This window comes from Pipistrellus hanaki (genome assembly GCF_964339955.1).
Source record: "Pipistrellus hanaki genome assembly, chromosome: 3".
NCBI lineage: Eukaryota > Metazoa > Chordata > Mammalia > Chiroptera > Vespertilionidae > Pipistrellus > Pipistrellus hanaki.
This window is the reverse complement of record NC_140505.1, coordinates 103,915,709-103,935,728: the sequence shown is the minus strand read 5'-3', so window position 1 is coordinate 103,935,728 and position 20,020 is coordinate 103,915,709. Positions and strand designations below refer to the sequence as shown.

Sequence of the window (20,020 nt, the reverse complement as noted above, 5' to 3'; positions counted from 1 at the left end):
TTTTAAAAAAGTAAATTTAAAATTTTACTTTAAGAAAGATAGTAAATTACATAGAATTGGTTTTAAGAATAACATTTCTGATACAGAAGGGATGATCCAAGATGGCTGCACAGGTAAACACCTAACCGCAGCCGCACACAACAATTTCAATAAAATACAACTAAAATACAAAATGGACATTACCCAGAACTACAGGAAAGTCGACTGACTGGAAATTCTACAACAAGAAGGAAATAGAAAACCAGAAGGAAAAGCAGAGGAGCTGTAAAAGCTTAAGATACAGAGACACTTTGCGTGCACGGAGAGGATGGAGCCAGAGAGGAGGGGGAGGCTGAGTGCCTGGCTGGCGTTCCCTAGCAGGAAGGAGATAAAAGCTGAACCCCAGATCTGACAGCACTGAACCCCAGATCTGACAGCACTGAACCCCAGTTCTAGGCCAGACTCTGAGGACCCAGGATCATACAGAGGGAGCCTGGGCTGTAAGGCGGAATCTCAGGGGAGTGGTGAAAGGCAGAGCCCCCGGAGGCACGCACATTACGCGCAGAGGACTGACTGTTGACTCTGCTGCTAGATTGCCCTAGTGGGAAAGAGACAAAAGCTCCGGACTGTGCTGGGCCCCAATTCCGACTGCACTGAACCCCAGTTCTAGGCCAGACCCTGGGGACCCAGGCTCATACAAAGGGCTGTAAGGCGAAACCCCGGGGGAATGGTGGAAGGAGGTCCTGGAGGCGTGCACATTGCACGCAGAGAATGGACGGTTGGCTGTGCCGCTGGATTGCCCTGGCGGGAGGGAGACAAAAGCTCCAGACTGCTCTGAACCCCACTTCCAACCCCACTTCCAACTGAACTGAACCCCAGTTCCAGGCTTATTGGGGGAGAGCCTATACTGTTTGGTGGCGGGCGAAACTCGAGGGCACCTTTCTCTCAGAGGTGCTTGAGGTGAGTACCAAAGGACACTGAGACTCAGGAGCCTCATAGGTCTGGGCTGACGGAAGCCAAGGCTGTAGGCTCCACCCTGAAACTCTGCCCCATCCAAGCAGAACACAGAGACTTTTAAGGCTACCAACTCAGGGAAGCTGCGAAAATGCCATGACAAGGAAACAGATCACAAACGAAAGAAATAAAGGACAAAAAGCGACTGAATATAGAGTTCAAAACCACGCTTATAAGGTTTTTCAAGAATTTCCTAGAAAAGGCCGATAAGACCTATGAGGAGATGAAAAGGGATCAACTAGAAATAATAAGGGATCAACAAGAAATAATAAGGGGATCAACAAGAAATAAAGAATACATTGTCTGAAATAAAAAATATTATACAGAGTCCTAAAAACAGAATAGAAGATCGCAAGAATCAAGTCAAAGATTTGGAACATAAAGAGCCAGAAGACAATCCTCTGCAGAAGCAAGAAGACAAGAGAATCCAGAAAGTTGAAGATAATGTAAGAAACCTCTGGGACAACTTCAAGCGAACCAACATCAGAATTATGGGCGTCCCAGAAGAAGAGAGAGAGCAAGATACCAAAAACATACTGAAAGAAATAGTGACAGAAAACTTCCCCCACCTGATGAAAGAATTAGACTTACAAGTCCAGGAAGTGCACAGAACCCCAAACAAAAGGAATCCAAAGAGTACCACACCAAGACACATCATAATTAAAATCCCAAGAGCAAAAGACAAAGAGAGAATATTAAAAGCAGCAAGAGCAAAGCAGGTAGTTACCTATAAAGGAGCACCCATATGATTGTCAGCTGATTTCTCAACAGAAACCATGCAGGCCAGATGGGAATGGCAAGAAATATTCAAGGTGATGAATAGCAAGAACCTACAGCCAAAAATAATCTACCCAGCAAAGCTATCACTCAGAATCAAGGGCCAGATAAAGAGCTTCACTAAAAAAAAAAAAAAAAAGCTAAAGGAGTTCATCACCACCAAACCAGAATTATATGAATTGCTGAAGGGGGTTCTTTCAGAAGAGAAAGAAAATAAAGATAAAAATTATGAACAACAAATACGTAACTATCAACAAGTGAATCTAAAAACCAAGGGAATTAAAAAAAAAATCTGATGAACAATATTAACTGGTGAATATAATAGAATCAGAGGTATGGAAGGGGAGTGAACTGACGATTCTTGGGGAAAGGGGGAGAGGGGGCTGTGGGAAGAGACTGAACATAAACTGTGCACCTATGGATGAGGACAATGGGGGGTGGGGAAAAGGCAGAGGGTGGGGTGGGAACCTGGTTGAGGGGAGCAACGGAGGGGGAAAAAAATGAGGAACATTTGTAATAATATGAACAATAAAGATTTATTTAAAAAAAGAATAACATTTCTATTTTTACCTTTCTATGATAATTACAATACGGAGAGTAATTAATATAGAAAAATCACCTACTGTATGTTCACAGAGCTACTAGTCAATCTGATGGGTGGCAAGGCAGATTTATAAGCACTCCCCATCACTGGCTGCTGAACAAAAGGAAGCCCGTGAAAGTTGTGTCATCATCCTCATCCGCAAACAGGCCGTTAAACCTCTCCCCTCCGGCCACCTGCAGCCACACCTCGTCCCCCAGCTTTAGCGGCAGCACCAAGCCGCCAGAGGCCTGGTCCTCGGAGCTCATGTAACCGTCCTTCGTGTGCAGTATTTTTACCCCATTTTTGACCAAAGACACCTGCACATTCCTGGAGAAGACAGTGATGTGGTAGGTGAAGTAATAGACCCCTGCAATGTGGCAAGTAAATTTCCCCGTAGCTATGTCATAATGGTTGAATTCATTATACAAGATCTTGTCAAATTTAATGGGTACGTCTGAGGAAGGAAACTTGCTCAGCACCGTGAGCCCCACGGTGAAAGCACTTTTTGGCAAGACTGGAGTCTCGCCAATTTTTCCTTTTTCTCCTCGATCCCCTTTCCAGCCTCTCATTCCCCGGGCTCCTGGCTCCCCTTGAGGTCCCAAGGGCCCAGCATCGCCCTTGGGACCAGGCTTCCCCAGGGGACCCATGGGGCCCTGCACACCAGTTGGGCCCACAGGCCCAGTGCTGCCCTTTAGCCCCGCTGGGCCAATGGGACCCACATCACCTTTCTCCCCCTTTTGCCCTTGAGGACCAGTCTCTCCTCTGAGGCCTCGCTCCCCCGTGGAGCCAACAAATCCCTTTGGCCCATGTTTCCCTGGGGGCCCTCTGGAGCCTGGATCTCCTTTGATGCCTTTTGCTTCAACTCTTCCATCTGCTCCTAGGTAGAGAGAGAGAGAAACAAGAAAAAAGTGATTTGTGGAACATCACCTATGAAATCAACTGGTTTTTCTACTATAGAGTATACACGTGTGATAAAACAGTGTACTCCCCACACAAAACACTACTGAACTAGTGTCAGGACTCTCATCACAAGGTCCAACTCTCTACCATCTATTTGACTGTTAAACAATGCCGATCCTTGAGGAAACGTCTTTGGAATTAGCTCAGGTTACTTTCAGGAAAGTAACCTGAAAAGCTCCTCATGGGAGTGAGCATTCACTGCTCTCTGCTGCCCGGCCCAGCCTGTCCATTGTGCCAACTACACTGCGCTACTTGCCAATATGCATAGTAGCTCCGTGCTTCCAGGTTCCTTCGCCTTGCCTGGAGAGCGATGGTTGTGAGCATGGACTCTAAGTTAAAGCCAGAATTCAATCCTCACTCCACCACTTATACTCGGGGGGATGTTAGCCAAGCTGACTAGCCACCTCTGTTTCCTCCTCTGTACTATTGGGCTAATAATATTACTTCACTTACAGGCTGTTGTATTGAGTCAATACATAAGAAGCACTTAGAACAACCTCTTACAAAGGGACCGTTATACTACTATTCTCCATCCCCATCAGTCACAATTGCCAAGGTTCCTCCCTTCCTTTCCGGGCCCAATTCAATGCCAGCTTCTCCATGAAGAGGCACTGAGTCAAAATGAAGTGTCATTCCTCAGTGCTCATGCTCTAACTGAGGCTGCAGCAAGCTATCATCAAAGGCCAAATCCAGTGCCTTATCTGATTCTATCTATCTATCTATCTATCTATCTATCTATCTATTTAATATTTTTATTGATTTCAGAGAAGAAGGAAGAGGGAGAGAGAGATAGAAACATCAATGTTGAGAGAGAATCATTGATCAGCTACCGCCTGCATGTCTCTTACTGGGGATCGAGTCCGCAACCCGGGCATGTGCCCTTGACCAGAATCAAACCTGGGACCCTTCAGTCTACAGGCCAACGCTCTATCCTCTGAGCCAACCAGGTAGGGCCTGTCTGTAGTGGCCTACAACTAAGAATAATTTACATTTTTAAGTAATCACAAATAACATTCCATAATACATGGAAATTATATAAAATTCAGATTTCATTTTTCATAAACAGCGTTTCCCAGAAGCACTTCCTCACTTATATAAATAGAGACTACAGCTGCTTTTCATTATGATGGCAGAGTTAAGTGGCAGTGGCAGAAACCATATGGCCAGCAAAGCTGAAAATACTACCTGGCCTTTGCAGAAAAAGTTTGCTGATCTCTGCACTGAATTATGAGCTTCCGGAAAGCAAGAACTGTTACCTTTATTGTTGGATCATTCCCACAGCCTAGTAAAGTGCTTGTCCTTGGAAAGAACTTAATATTTACTGCTCATTCATTAATGGTTCAGAATTAGAGCATGGTCAAATGGAACACGATTTCTGACCTTGTTCTCCTTTCTGTCCGCGCATTCCATCCTTCCCTGAACTGCCAGGATGTCCTGGTTCTCCTAAGTGGGAAAGAGAAAAAGAAGACAAGAGTTGAATTTCCAATTTTCCTAGATATCGGTCTCAATCAGTGATGCAGACTGGAGAGAGGCAGATGTGAGGGAGCAGTAAGGGTGCTGAGTTGTGGAAAAGAAGTGAATTATTATAAAATGAATTGGACTTCTCAAGCACTCAGCTCCAAAACGCAGGACAAGAAGGGAGTGTGTGCACAGATAATCACAATCGTGTTTCCTCATGTGAGGAGCACTCAGGACATGAGAAAATGTCTGAGGCACCCTTGCTGGTGTGGCTCTGTTGGTTGGAGCTTTGTCCCATACATCAAACAAGGCAGGTTTGATTCCTAGGCATGAGGCAATCAATAGATGTTTCCCTCTCACATTAATATTACTCATTCTCTCTCCCTTCCTTTCTCTAAAAATTAATTTTAAAAATGTCAGAGGCATTGGATGACTTTCTCACTTCTCTTTTCCTGTATTTCCTTTTATGTTTTGAATTGAACATTTTATTTTTCATTTACGGTTTACATTTAAAATTATTTTGTATTAGTTTTAGGTGTACAGTATGGTGGTTAATCATATACTTTACAAAGTGTTCTTCCAATATTTCCAGTACCCACTGGGCACCATACATGGGTATTACAATATTATTGACTATATCCTCTATGCTCTACTTTACATCCTGGTGAGTATTTTGTAATTACCATTTTATACTACTTCTTCTTTGATTTTTGTGGTTAATCCTCACCAGAGGATATTTTTCCCATTACTTTTAAAAATATATATATTTTATTGATTTTTCACAGAGAGGAAGGGAGAGGGATAGAGAGTTAGAAACACCGATGAGAGAGAATCATCGATCAGCTGCCTCCTGCATACCCCCTACTGGGAATGTGCCAACAGCCAAGATACATGTCCTTGACTGGAATCAAACCTGGGAACTTTCAGTCCACAGGCTGACGCTCTATCCCTGAGCCAAACTGGTTTTGGCTTCTCATTACTTTTTAAAGTGAGTGGAAGGGAGAGGAGGGATGAGAAAGGAAAAGTGGGAGAGAAAGAGAAAGATCGATATGAGAAAGACATTGATAGGTTGGTCTTCCACACATGCCATCACTGGGACCAAGGATGCACCTGAAACCCTGATACGTGCCTTTGACCAGGAATTGAACTGGAGACTCAGGTGCATAGGCCACTGCTCTAACCATTGAGGTATCCAGCCATGGACAAATTTGTACTTCTTAATTCCTCCACATTTTTTTTACCCAGTCCTCAAACCCATCCTCCTCTGGCAACCGTTAGTCTGTTCTGCATCAATGAGTCTGTTTCAATTTTGTTTGCTTATGTATTTTTGTTCTTTAGATTCCACATATAAGTGAAATCATATGGTATTTGTCCTTCTCTGACTGACTTATTTTACTTAGCATAATGCCCTCTAGGTTCATCTGTCCCAAATGGTAAGATTTTATTCTTTTGTCTGACCCAGTAATATTCCATTTTATATATGTACCACAACTTTTTTAACCCACCAGTCTATTGATTGACACTTGGGTTACTTTCATAACTTAGCTATTGTAGACAATGCTGCAATAAACATAGGGGTGCATATATTAGTGTTCTTTCAAATTAAGGTTGTGGATTTCTTCATTATATAGAAGTGGAATCACTGGGTCACAGGCAGCTTCATTTTTAATTTTTGAGGACCCTTCATACTATTTTCCAAAGTGGCTGTACCAATCTGCATTCTCACCAACACTGCACTAGGGTTCCCTTTTCTCCAAATCCTCACCATCACTTATTATTTGTGGATTTATTGATGACAGCCATTCTGATAGGTATGAGGGGATATCTTACTGAGTTTTATGTTGCATTTCTCTGATGATTAGTGACACTAAGCATCTTTTCATATGCCTGTTGGCCATCTGCATGCTCTTTTTGGAAAAGTGTCTATTCCAGTCCTCTGCCCATATTTTTAACTAGATTGTTTGACTCTGGTGTTGAGTTATATGAGTTCTTTACATTTTGGATATTAACCCCTTATCAGATGTATCATTCATGAGTATCTTCACCCATTCAATGGGATGCTTTTATGTTTTGTTGGTAGTTTGCTGTGCAAAAACTGTTTAGTTTGATGTAATCCAATTTGTTATTTTTTTAAAATATATTTTTATTGATTTCAGAGAGGAAGAGAAAGGGAGAGGAAATATCAATGATGAGAAAGAATCATTGATTGACTGCCTCCTGCACACCCCACACTGGGGATCAAGCCCGCAACCCGGGCATGTGCCCTGACCAGGAATCAAACCATGACCTCTGGGTCATAGGCCAATGCTCAACAACTGAGCCACACTGGCTGGGCCCATTTGTTTTTTGTTTGTTTCCTTTACCTGAGGAAAACATATCAGAAAAAAAGTATTACTAGGAGAAATGTCAGAGATTTTGCTGCCTATGATTTCTTCTTGGAGTTTTATGGTTTTGAATCTTACATTTAAGTATTTATTCCATTTTGAGTTTATTCTTGTATATGGTGTAAAAATAGTCTAGTTTCATTTTTTGCATATATCTGTCCAATTTTCCCAACACCATTTACTGAATAGTCTTTTCCCCATTATATGTTCTTGCCTACTTTGTCAAATATTAATTGACCATATGGTGTGGGTTTATATCTGGACTCTCTATTCTATTCCATTGAACTATTGTATTCATGCCATATTATGCTGTTCCAAGACTTTAGTTTGCTCGAAGTTTCTTTTATTATTACTTCAATTTCATTAGGTTTTCTGGTTTTTCCATTTCTATTCAGGTTTTCTGGTTCTTCCGATTGAATTTTGGAAGATTGTATGTTTCCAGATTGTATGACCTTACAGTATTGTTTGATATCAGGTAGCATGACACCTTCACTTTGTTCTGTTTCAAGATTACTACAGCTATTCAGGGACTTTTGTGATTCCATATAAATTTTTTCATTATTTTTATTTATGTGATATAACACATTAATTGATTTGCAGATGATGTACCCAACTTACATTCCAGGAATAAATCCCATTTGATCATGGTGTATGATCTTTTTAATGTATTGCTGGATCCAGTTTACTAATATTTTGTGGAAGATTTTAGCATCTATGTTCATCAGGGATACTGAACTACAACTATCTTCCTTTGTATTGTCTTTAACCTGGTTTTGGAATTAGGATAATGCTGACCTGTGGGATCGGGCCAAAACCAAGTCTCTGACATCCTCTGAGGGGTCCCAGATTGCGAGAGGCCACAGGCCAGGCCGAGGGACCCCGCCAATGCACAATCATGGCCAGGGAGGGATTCCGGAGGTTGGCCACTCAGGGAGGAACCACGGGAGGGCTCTAGGTCATGTCTGGCCCATCCCACTCAGTGCCAATCCTCCGAATCCAGCAGCAAGCTAACCTACCAGTCAGAGTGTTTGCCCCCTGGTGGTCAGTGCACGTCATAGCAAGCAATTGAGCTGCCTTAGCATATCATTAGCATATTACACTTTTAAAAAAATATATACTTTATTGATTTTTTTCAGAGAGGAAGAGAGAGGGATAGAGAGTTAAAAACATTGATGGGAGCCAAAACTGGTTTGGCTCAGTGGATAGAGCTTTGGCCTGCGGACTGAAAGGTCCTCGGTTCGATTCCGGTCAAGGGCATGTACCTTGGTTGCGGGCACATCCCCAGTAGGGGGTGTGTAAGAGGCGGCTGATTGATGTCTCTCTCTCATTGATGTTTCTAACTTTTATCTCTCTCTCTTCCTCTCTGTAAAGATCAATAAAATATATTTAAAAATAAAAAATAAAAATTTAAAATAAACATAGATGGGAGAGAATCATCGATCAGCGGTCTCTTGCACACCCCCTACTGGGGATGTGCCTGCAACCAAGGTACATGCCCTTGACCAGAATCGAACCCGGGACCTTTCAGTCCACAGGCCAGGCTGACGCTCTATCCACTGAGCCAAACCGGTTTTGGTGCATATTACACTTTGATTGGTTAAACAGGTGACTGGACACTTAGCATATTAGGCTTTTATTATATAGGATTTTATTTATTTTGGTCCTCTTTCTTTCTTGAATAGTCTTGTTACAGTTTTATTCATCTTGTTTATATTACCAATAAACCAGCTCTTTGTTTCATTGATCTTTTGTATTGTATTTTTTAGATTCTATTTATTTCTGCTCTGATCTTTATTATTTCCTTTTGTCTATTCACTCTTGGCTTGGTTTGGGTGATTTTTCTAATTCTTATACCTAGTTCACTTAGGTGTATAGCTTGTTTATTTGAGCTATTCTTGTTTCTTGAAGTAGGTCTGTAATGCTAAGAATTTCTCTCTTAGGACTGCTTTTGCTATAGATTATGTGTTTTCATTATAATTTATCTCAAAAAATCTTTTTATTTCTTCCTTGATCTCATTGTTGAGCCATTTAATTGTTTAGCAACATGTTATTTAGCCTCCATGTGTTTGTGAATTATTCAGGTATGTGTTTTTTTTCTTATAATTGTGGACAGAGAAGATGCTTGATATAATTTCAATCTTCTTAAATTTATTGAGACTTGTTTTGTGTCCTAAATGTGGTCTTTACTAGAAAATGTTCCATGTGCACTTGAAAATAATGTATATTATACTGCTTTGGGATGAAATGCTCTAAGAATGTCAATTAAATCCATCTGGTCTAGTATGTCATCTAAGGCCTCAGTGTCCTTGTTAATTTTCTGCCTGGAAAATATATCCATTGATGTTCAGCTTGTCTTCACTGGTTTTTCAGGTTGATTGTTCTATGATTTAGTTGTAATTCCAGTTTGGACCTGGGAGGAGGTAAATATAACTTCTACCTATTCTGCTACCCTCTTGGGTCTCATTCCTCCTTTTCTAGCACTCTCGTGGAGAGTGGAGTGGAAGGTTTACTAGCCTACTACAAAAACACAGATGACTATGGCTATACACATGATTTGGGATAGAAAGGATCTCTCGAGTGCTTTAAAGTAATGGAAAATGTCACTGATCAACTGGCATGGCAGACCCCATTAGGAACATCGAGTGAGTGAGGTTTTGCTGAACATACACAAGATCTTATTATGGAAACAGGTTTCCATGAGCTCCACCCTCCATGTTTTGAGTTTAGGAATGGCAGTAGAAGAACTTATAAGATGTGGCTCACTCCAGATGGCTTCCCTCATAGCAACAGACACCCCAGACTTCAGGTCCAGGGACCCAGCTGTAAGGTGACAGGGACAGGGAAGGCCAGTTTCCTGGTCCTAACATGGGTATATTTATATCAGTGATGTCTGGTCTTCTGGGACTTCAGGCAGACCCTGGATACTGGGGAGTCTCTGAGCAGCAGTCACCCCTACATTTACTTCCTTTTTCTTTCTTCTTAATTCCCTTCCCTCTCAATTCCCTACTCCTGAAGTATAAGTCTTCCTATTCTTACTTCTTTTTTTTTGTTTCTCTGCTTAAGTCTCAATTCTTCCATTGTCTAGAACAGTGGCCCAAAGCTTTCATGATGTACACTTCCAAGTCACAAAGAATGGACATGTACTCTAATATGCACTTATGTGTTCATAAATTACATGCAGATAATGTTCTTAAAAGTATTCATTATTAAAACACAAAATATTGATACATTCGAAGAGAGTAAGAAAAAATGAAATTACTTATTAGTGTGAGAAGTATGATTAAATAAACTTCTGAGAAACATATGTATATATTACATGTATGAACTCTGAACAAAACATATGTGTATATATGCTTTGAAGAATTATGAAAAACTCAAAAGAATGGATAACATTGAAGAATGAGAGAGATTCAATAAGGGAGAAATAGACAAATTTGATGCTGGATATATAAGCATTTGTCTTTGTCTACTTATTATATATCTCCTCTGTATATAAAATATTTTTAAATTAAAAGTTAAAATTTCATATATTTGTAAATAAAACACACACGCCCACTCTTGAATCAGAGAGGGGATGAGTACCCAAAGGTGACTCTCACCTCACCCCACCACAAGTGCTGAGCTGCAAAAATGTTGACTTGAGACTGGAACAAAGGATACTCGGATTTTAGAGAAAGCTGATGTAACCCTGGAGTTTGAGGTCATGACTGATGCCCAACTTTCAACTGGAAGAGTCTAAAGAGCAAGGCAACTAGAGCAAAGTCTCTACCTGGCACTGGAGAGTCACAAAGCTGCAGACGTTCCAAGAGGTTTTGTTGTGAACCTGGCAGCTGCGGGCATCATGGCAGGAGGCTTGAAGAGGTAACACTTGGACTTGGGGGAGGAAGTGGAGGATGAGAAGTGGGACTGGGGTCCAGCAGACCTGAAAAGCTACCAGCAAGCCCTGCTCCACACCTCCCTAGACCAGCTATTTTCAACTGATGTGCTGAAGAACTTTTAAAACATGCAACTATTAGTCAGGGGCACTGAGCTCTTTTCCCTTTGATTGTTAAGTACATTTGAAAAAGACAACAGCCAACACAACAATAGCTGTCCGATTTGAATGCCCTGTCTTGAACCATAAATACATAGGTCATATAATAGAGTTGCAACTTATTGGTCATGTTGCATATGGTTGCATCCGACTGGTTAATTCTGGTACCAGAAATCCTTATATAAAAGTCTGGAGGCCAGATTTTTTAAAAAGCCACTTTGAGGCAAAAACGGTAGGTAAGCCCAGCTGGTGTTGCTCAGTGGTTCAGTTTTGACTCATGCACCAAGAGGTCACTGGTTTGATTATGGGTCAAGGTACATACCCGTAAAAGCATTAAAAACATTTTTTAAAAGGATATGGAATTACTATTACTATTTTTTTTGCAAATCAATCAAAATTATACCTATTTCTTATTAGATCAGTAATATGTGTGTGTGTGTGTGTGTGTGTGTGTGTGTGTGTGTGTGTTTGTGTGTGTGCTGCAGAACTTTAGTAATTATTGTATGTGGTCCGTGAGATGAAAAAGGTTGAAAATCTCTGTCCTAGAAAAGCCCACCTTGAGCACCAGCCTCTGCAAGCCTTCCCTCAGCCACAACCTCTCCAGCAGCTCCAGGCAGCTCCTCGCCTGGCTCAGGCACCCTGTCTGCTCCCCTGAGTCCCTCATCCTGGGCAAGGCAACTTCTCCTGTCCACCCCCACCGGCTCTATCTCAGGGAGCTGGGACACTGCCATCAATGAGGCTGAGATCCTCTGAATCCGAGGCTCTCCCAGGCTCCCAGAACAAAGTGCTGCTCCAGGCCGATCCAGGCTTCTAGAAGCTCTGAGCTCTGGTAGTTGATGGCCTCTGGTCTGCATGACTCTTTTTTTTTTTTTTTTTTTTTAAATATATTTTATTAATTTTGTACAGAGAGGAAGGGAGAGAGAGAGAGAGAGTTAGAAACATCGATGAGAGAGAGTCATCGATCAGCTGCCTCCTGCACACCCCCTACTGGGGATATGCCCGCAACCAAGGTACATGCCCTTGACCGGAATCGAACCCGGGACCCTTCAGTCCCCAAGCCGACGCTCTATCCATTGAGCCAAACCGGTCTCGGCTGCATGACTCTTTTCTAGATGTTGACACATCCAAAGTGGAGAAGGAGCCTGAACCGGCCCCACCAGAGCCTCCTCACAGCCTCTTTTGTGCCCCAGGTCCTGGGAGTAGAATGAACTAGGTCACCATCATTGAAATCATTCTGGGATCCTAAAACTTTGATGGGGGCCAGGTGCTCCCTCCACATCTCCACCTCAGTGGGCTGGTCCCTGGATGCAGCTCTGTGTGTTTTGGTGGTGGCTTTAAGCAGCAACTATGGCTTCCTTTCCTCCCGTTTCGGGGTTTCACCCTCCTGCAGTGTGTGTGTCTGGTTACCGCAGCTTGTGAAGGTGGGTCTTCCTGAATTAATTTATCTGTTCTTAAAGCCTCAATGAGACTCCGTTTCTGGAAGTCTGATTTCCCACCTTCACATTTATGTGTCTTCCCCTCCAGTTCCTGCTCCCTTTGTGACCACTGGGACCTCATAAAAGATAAACTGGGCCTGCCAAAGGATGACAGAGATATGCTGCCTGGTTGCTATGGAAACCCAGGCTCTGCCTTTTAAACTGTGAGGAGACACCCTGCCAACATGGCTCAGTGGTTAAGCATTGACCTATGAACCAGGAGGTCATGGTTTGATTCCCAGCCAGGGCACATGCTTGGGTTGCAGGCTCTATCCCCATGATCAATGATGGACCTGAAGAGCATTATGTTAAGCAAAATAAGTCAGTCAGAGAAAGATAAATATCTCATGATCTCACTCATATGTGGGATATAATGATCAACATAAACTGTTGAACAAAAACAGATCCAGGGGCAGAGAAACATCGATCAGACTGTCAAACCTCAGAGGGAAGACAGAGGAGGAAGGGGGGTGAGGGGAGAGATCAACCACAGGACTTGTATGCATACATATAAGCATAACCAATGGACATAGACACCTGGGGGGTGAGGGTATGAGCGGAGAGGGGGTGTTGTGGAGGGAAACAGGGGGATAAAGGCACATATGTAATATCTTACTCAATAAAAAAACAACAACAACAACAACAACAAAAACGTAGCAATTGGTCTCTCTATAGCCCCATGTGCCAAAGATGCATCACACCTGCCCTGTCCTCTGGGGCAGGAAGATCTATGTCATCATGCTCTCCTGATAATGGTCTGCGGCAGCAGAGATGATGGCTAACAACTCGTTCCCCCACCAGGTGAGAAAGTCCATGAGGACAGAGTTCCTGTCGCTCTTGTCCTGCGCTATACACACCCAGGCGTTTGGCCCAGAATCTGGTGTGGAGTGGCTTTCAGAAAGTGTGTGCTGAGCAACCGGTGAATGAGCAGTAGGTGATGACCGCACAGGTGATGAACGAATGAATGAGGGAAAAGCAATGAAGGGACAAATGGAACAGCAGCTAACAGCCACCAGGTGGTAGGTAGTACCTGCATCCCCTTTGTCACCCTTTCCTCCATCGCGTCCGTCTCTTCCAGGCAGACCATTGTGGCCGGGATTCCCCGGGACACCTGGGTGGCCTTGCCGGCAGGTGTCCTGTGAGTTCGCGCTCCCTATGCAGACTCCAGTGGCGAGCAGGAGCCACCAGATCCTCATGGTCCGGATGACAGAGCTGAGCTGAAAGAGAGAAGCACTGATCAAAAGGGGGAGCGTTTGTCCGGGGACCGTGGCACAGCCTCTGCTCCTCACCCCTGTGAGGCCTGCCCAGACGGTCAAGGTGGGTCAGGGTAGAAGCTGGTAGCAGACCAAGCTGCTTACAACCAGAAGGCCATCGTCCTTGGAGGGGGCACGTGTGATTGGCACCACTTTTAATGGTGAGCGATCCAGGAGAAAGCCAGGTTCCAAGTCAGGGCACTTCCCTTTACCGTGCCACTTTGGGAAACCACTTTTCAGAGCCACAGAAGATGGTAATGCCTCCTTACGCCAGAGAGCTGCTGCAGAAACCAAATTTGGTCTCCATGGAAGCACATTATAAACAGCACAGCCGCCAGAGTTAGCATTTGACTCAGCAACCCCCCCGGGTGTACAACCCCCCTGGGTGTACAACCCCCCTGGGTATACAACCCCCCCGGGTGTACAATCCCCCTGGGTGTACAACCCCCCCGGGTGTACAACCCCCCCGGGTGTACAATCCCCCTGGGTGTACAACCCCCCCGGGTGTACAACCCCCCCGTGTGTACAACCCCCCTGGGTATACAATCCCCCTGGGTGTATAATACAATCCCCCTGGGTGTACAACCCCCCTGGGTGTACAACGCCCTGGGTGTACAACCCCCCTGGGTGTACAACGCCCTGGGTGTACAACCCCCCTGGGTGTACAATCCCCCTGGGTGTACAACCCCCCTGGGTGTACATGCAAAAGCACTGAGAGCAGGGTCCCCAGCAGCTGGTTCTGCCCCATGTTCACAGTGGTGTCACTCATGGCAGTCAAAATGTGGAAGCAACCCAACAAATACATAGCAAACACGGTCTGTGCGTGCGGTGGGACGTGGCTCAGCCCTGAAGAGGAAGGAAGCTCCTGCCCTGACGATCACGCTGCCGCACAGAATGCCAGTGTCTCTGCGGCCACCGAACCACACACTGAGAGCGATTCAATGGTTTTGTGTGTATTTTACACAATAAAATTTTAATTTAAAAGCATTACAGTGTTTCCAAGTGGTCCTACTACGATTAGATGTCTCCTTTGAGTCAGGTTTGGTTTTTGCAGTGTGAGAAGTGCACTTTCAAACCACCCCTCCACGCTGTTGATTTGCTTTCCAACCTTATCAGAAGCTAAGACAATGCTGGTTGGTGAGGCAGGGGCTGAGATCTGAAGGAATGTTCTAGTCAAAGAGAACAACACCGGCAAGTCCCCAGCAGTATGAACACTGGGGGCGTAGGCCCCACCTGACCAGTCAGTCTCCCCTGGAAGGGGCACATAGCACCCCGCCCCTCTCTTTCATGGCACCCGGGTAGAGGGTTACATGCGTTTAGGTAATTGTGTAAGAAAAACCTGGCTCCCATCTGACTGTTTTTTCTTCTTTTTTGTAGTCCCAGTGCTCAGTGGTAAGCCTGGAATGGTAGGATGAATGTATAGAGTGGCATGAACATGTTACAGTAGATAACTTCGGATATAAAAAAGAATAGCAGAAGGCTAGTGCAACTGGTTAGAAGCCAGAACCTCTGCGGAAGGCAATGGACATCTACACAGCCTTTAGAGAGTTAAAGAGAAAGGACATCATATTTAAGACCCAGTCATCTCATCCCCCAGATTCTTCTCAATTCCCCAAAGTGTGTGTGCCATAGATATGAGCCTCAGTGTTACCTGCAGTAGTGAAGACGTGGCTACTACACAATGTGAAACAGTAAGTAGTTTAGTTAGTAGAATATTACGTAACCACTGGAATGATTATGAATGTCATGTAGAAATATGTAAAAGACATCAGCTGTGTAGAGTTAAGTTTTTAAAAAGTAGACTAAATGCCATGCACATTATGAATGCGCCTCTGTGATTATGCATATTGACAAAAGCTAGAAGCAAACAGACCCAATTGAACATGGAGGTTTTGGAATGGTAGGATGCTTTTTTCTTCTTTTAGAAAAAATGCTGTTTTTACAGTGTCTATAAACATATCTCTAGGTATGTATATTTTAAAACCCGACAGACTGCCATGCAAAAAACTACATCACCATCTTATGAAGGCCTCTGAATGCCACAGGACTTGAGGCAAATGGAGTATTTCGGGGAAAGGAAATACAGATGTTTCCCTTTGAAGTTACAGACATACGCCTTTTCAGGAAATTGAGTTGTTTTCTTGGAGCCCAATTCCATAAATAATCTCCACCAGCCTCTTTTGTTTAACTCAGAAGTGACTGGCAGTGCCGGGACCGGTTTGGCTCAATGGTTAGAGCGTCGGCTTGGGGACTGAAGGGCCCAGGTTCGATTCCGGTCAAGGGCGTGTACCTTGGTTGCAAGCATATCCCCAGTAGGGGGTGTGCAAGAGGCAGCTGATCGATGACTCTCTCTCATTGATGTTTCTAACTCTCTATCTCCCTTTCTCTCTCTACAAAAATCAATAAAATATATTAAAAAAAAAAAAAAAGAAGTGACTGGTAGTACTCAAATCTAAATCGCACAGGTCAACCTCTATTAAAGGGTATTTTTTTACTTTTTAATTTTTTAAAAATGTGTTACAATCATGCCAGTAATTAAAAGCTTACAAGATAGTAAAGGCATCAAATTGTGATAAACTCCCCTTTGTTTTTCAGCTAGAGAAGAGCTGAGATAAAGCAAACATTAATTCTTCTCCATTTTTTTCACTAGTTTTGGCATACTTCTCACAGGCAGGGAGTGAAGCTAGCTTGCTTCTACCTCATGCCTACCCTGTAGACAACCTTCAGCAATTGGTTTTGAATAATTGAATATACTTAGGTGCTAACTGAGCAGTGAAATAAGTCTCTAATAAAAGGGACAGAAGGATTTGCATAAGGCATGCGATAGAATTTGTATTAATGTGTAACTTGTAAAAAATAAAACAATTACATTTTACTCTCACAAAGCCATGGTTTGGATCCTGTTTCGTGAGTTCAACCAGTTCTTATACTTGAATTTTATTGTCCGTTTATCTCTCCAAAATGCATTAGAGCTAGGACCACCGTCCAACCCCCATGCTTCCCTCCTTCCCCCTCCCCCTCTCATCTGGCTCACTGCCATCTTCACCCGTCCGTGTGGCCTTCACACGGCATCCAGACCAGGGTTCTCATCCAGCACCAAACGAGGTTATAGCTTTTTGAACATAGTGACTGCATCTTTCCCATTCCTTTTTTTCAGTATATTGCAGTCAAATATTTGTTGAATGATACAGAGAATAAATGAATGAGTGGAAGGAAGGAAGGGAGGGAGGGCCGGAAGGAGGAAAGAAGGAAGGAAAGAAGGTTGTCTTGGTTCTAACTGTGTGTAGGTCACTTGAGGTGACTGGCTATGAAATCGAATCCTTGTCAATGCTTCTGGTGAGGACTGCCGCGAGGAAATTACCATGAAACTAGATTTTGGCCAGTGAGAAGTGAGCAGAAGGAATGTGTGCAACTTTTGGTCCTTAAATGGAAACGGTGTACCCTCCCTTGCCCCTCCCCCTGTCCCATGGCTGACATGAGCCTGGGACACTGAGCCATCTTGAACTCCTCAAAGAAGATAGAAAAACCCTGATATCTAATGGCGCCACAGACAGACCTGTCCTGCTAGCCCATCTTTGACATGAGAGAGAAATATGCTATTAACTGAGCTACCGTTATGTGGGGCCCTTCACACACAGCTAAGCCTGAACGCATGCAAGGTTTCTGCTGTGGAAGCTGCGGTCACTCATGGGGGTGAGGACGGTGTGGACTCCATGGCAGCCGCCTGACAGCCCGAGCACACGGCCCTTCAGGTGACATGCTGGAAGCCGACCATCATCACTGCCTTGAGCAGATAAATACAATCCACATGAATGCAGAGACCTCAGGAAGCTGCTGCCATCTCACAGCCTGGCACGCTGGGGCACAGGACACAGGCTGCAAATGACTCTCCAGTTACTGTTTTGTAATCCCAAATAAAATAGGTGCTTACTCAGTTAACTTCTTATTTCTGGGTTGTTTCTTCTATGCTTGACTTAGATTTCTCTTTCAATCCTGAATTTTTTTTTTTAAAATATATTTTATTGATTTTGTACAGAGAGGAAGGGAGAGAGATAGAAAGCTAGAAACATCGATGAGAGTCATCGATCAGCTGCCTCTTGCACACCCCCTACTGGGGATATGCCCGCAACCAAGGTACATGCCCTTGACCGGAATCGAACCCGGGTCCCTTCAGTCCCCAAGCCGACGCTCTATCCACTGAGCCAAACCAGTCTCGGCCAATCCTGAATTTCTTGATAAAAGGTTATTCAATCCCCAAGGACATGGTGACTAATTCATGGCTAAGGCTAAAGGTTTCAATACTAAGCTTTCATAGGCTGGCCGGAACCACGCTGGGCAGCTGCTGATCCCCTGCTGCTTTGGGCAGGGAATCCCCACATCGCCCACCCTCCAGCCCCCTGCCCTAGAGCTGGCAGTTAAGAATCTAAAAGTCTCTGAATTGCCTTCACCGAATAATTTTCTCCCATGTGCTCTATATGCTATACACTTGAGGTATTCCTTCTTCAACATATGTGGAGGGGCTTTAAAAAAACACATATTACAGTGTAAATTAAGATAGCCATAAATATAAATGCACACGTTAAAATTTGTGCAAAATTATCGACCAGCTGCTCTAGAAAAGTCTGCTCATTCTATAGCTTTCCATGGTTTCAGGCCTCCGCCCATGAGTCTGGCAGAAGAATGTCAAAATTTGCTTCATCTCCTGTTTCTCCTCTTCCTCACAAATGAATTTGGGAACTGGCTCACTCCTTTCCTACCCAAAACTCTGCAGACATCTGCCTTTTTACTTTGCAAATAACTGAGCAGGGTTGCCACACGCTAATAATAAAAGGGCTGTTAAAGGACTCTGATGCTGAAATTGAATGTAAAGAATTGTTTCCTAAGGCACTTACCTGCTCCCCAGGGCTGTGGGCTGCACACAGGTGCTGCGCAAACCAGAGCTCAAGGACAAACTAAATAAAATCACACCTTCCTGACACACAATTCCCTGGTGGATGTATCCGCAAAACAGCAGGAAGGGGCGGGACAGAGAGGCACGATCGCCTTGGAAGAGCGTCCAAACTGCAGCCACACTTGAGTCAGGCAGCATCCTCCACCAGCTGCACTGAGTTTAGAAAACGCTGGCTCCTTTCCCCGTGCCCCCCGCCCCCCTTCCTCATCTCGGTCCATCCGTTTCATTAAGCGTGAGACGGTGAGGTCACCTGCCAGTGGAGTCTGGAGGAAGCCCCCAGGGCTTTGTTTTCCTTAAAGCGATGGGTGCCTCTCTGCTGGCCTGGGGGCAGCTCTGGGACCAGAGGACAAAAAAGCCCTGCCTGGTCTCACTCGGACTCCAGCCCATTAGGACTGATGTAACTTCATTAGATCTTTCAAGCTTCTGTGAAAATCCTTTAATTTTAGGCATTTGTGTACATAAGGACTCAGTGTCCACTGCTTTCTCCCCGACCCCTACCCCCACTCTCTCACACACACAACCTGCCTGAGAAAAGTATGGTGGAATTTTCAATGCCATGTAATACTGACTTACCTCTTCCCAATCAGTGTCTACTAACATTGACCTCTGACTTAAAAATGGCATCCAGGGGACAAATACATCCAACACTGTTTCTCAGAGGTGCTGAGAATGGCGCTGGTATGCAGGTGTAGGTAACTGAAGCAACACCATCCCTACTTTCACCATTGCCTCAGCTTCCTTGGCTGTACAGCGGGCAAAACAATGCCAAAGTGCCAGGGCAGTGGCCGGCATTAACTAGGTCAGTAAATGCAGCCAGCTTCTCCTCCACATAGGAGCTGCCTTGCCCTCTTGATCCCTGAATCCACCCAGATACCTGTAGTCCTTTCTCAGTGGGAGCGATAGCAGCTTTGGCCTGCTGACCATTCCTGCGCCCTCTGCTCTCACTGTCCCTCCCCCACCCCACTTCGCCATGCCAGGCTGTAGAGGGCCCCCTGGGAAAGCACATGGGTATTCTTTAAATTACTGTCACCACGCCCAAAAGGCAGAAGTGTTATCAGCTTGGCTTTCATTTCAGCCCAGGTGTCAGATAGTGTGCTTTGATATGTAAATCCAGTCTAGCCCAGGGAATGAGAGAATGGATAGGACCTGCGCC

At 44.2% G+C, this 20,020-nt stretch overlaps 1 protein-coding gene across 1 annotated transcript; it reads right to left on the bottom strand.

The window, feature by feature from the left end:
• Positions 1-2,288: 2,288 nt before the first annotated feature.
• LOC311619980 (complement C1q and tumor necrosis factor-related protein 9A) lies at positions 2,289-18,890 on the bottom strand. Its single transcript, XM_084878827.1, has 4 exons — positions 18,809-18,890; positions 13,694-13,880; positions 4,694-4,756; positions 2,289-3,230 (listed from the first exon to the last, which is right to left on the bottom strand). Exons 2-4 carry the CDS (start codon positions 13,857-13,859, stop codon positions 2,458-2,460), a joined length of 1,002 nt encoding a protein of 333 aa, XP_084734953.1. The 5' UTR covers positions 13,860-13,880; positions 18,809-18,890; the 3' UTR covers positions 2,289-2,457.
• Positions 18,891-20,020: the final 1,130 nt, after the last annotated feature.

Bases quoted from the DNA above. Each gene is read 5' to 3' on its own strand.
- LOC311619980 (XM_084878827.1), bottom strand. From the start codon at position 13,859: ATGAGGATCTGGTGGCTCCTGCTCGCCACTGGAGTCTGCATAGGGAGC. The intron at 4,757-13,693 runs GTACTACCTACC...TTTCCCACTTAG, and splicing joins GGGTGACAAAGGGGATGCAG to GAGAACCAGGACATCCTGGC. The intron at 3,231-4,693 runs GTCAGAAATCGT...CTCTCTACCTAG, and splicing joins CGGACAGAAAGGAGAACAAG to GAGCAGATGGAAGAGTTGAA.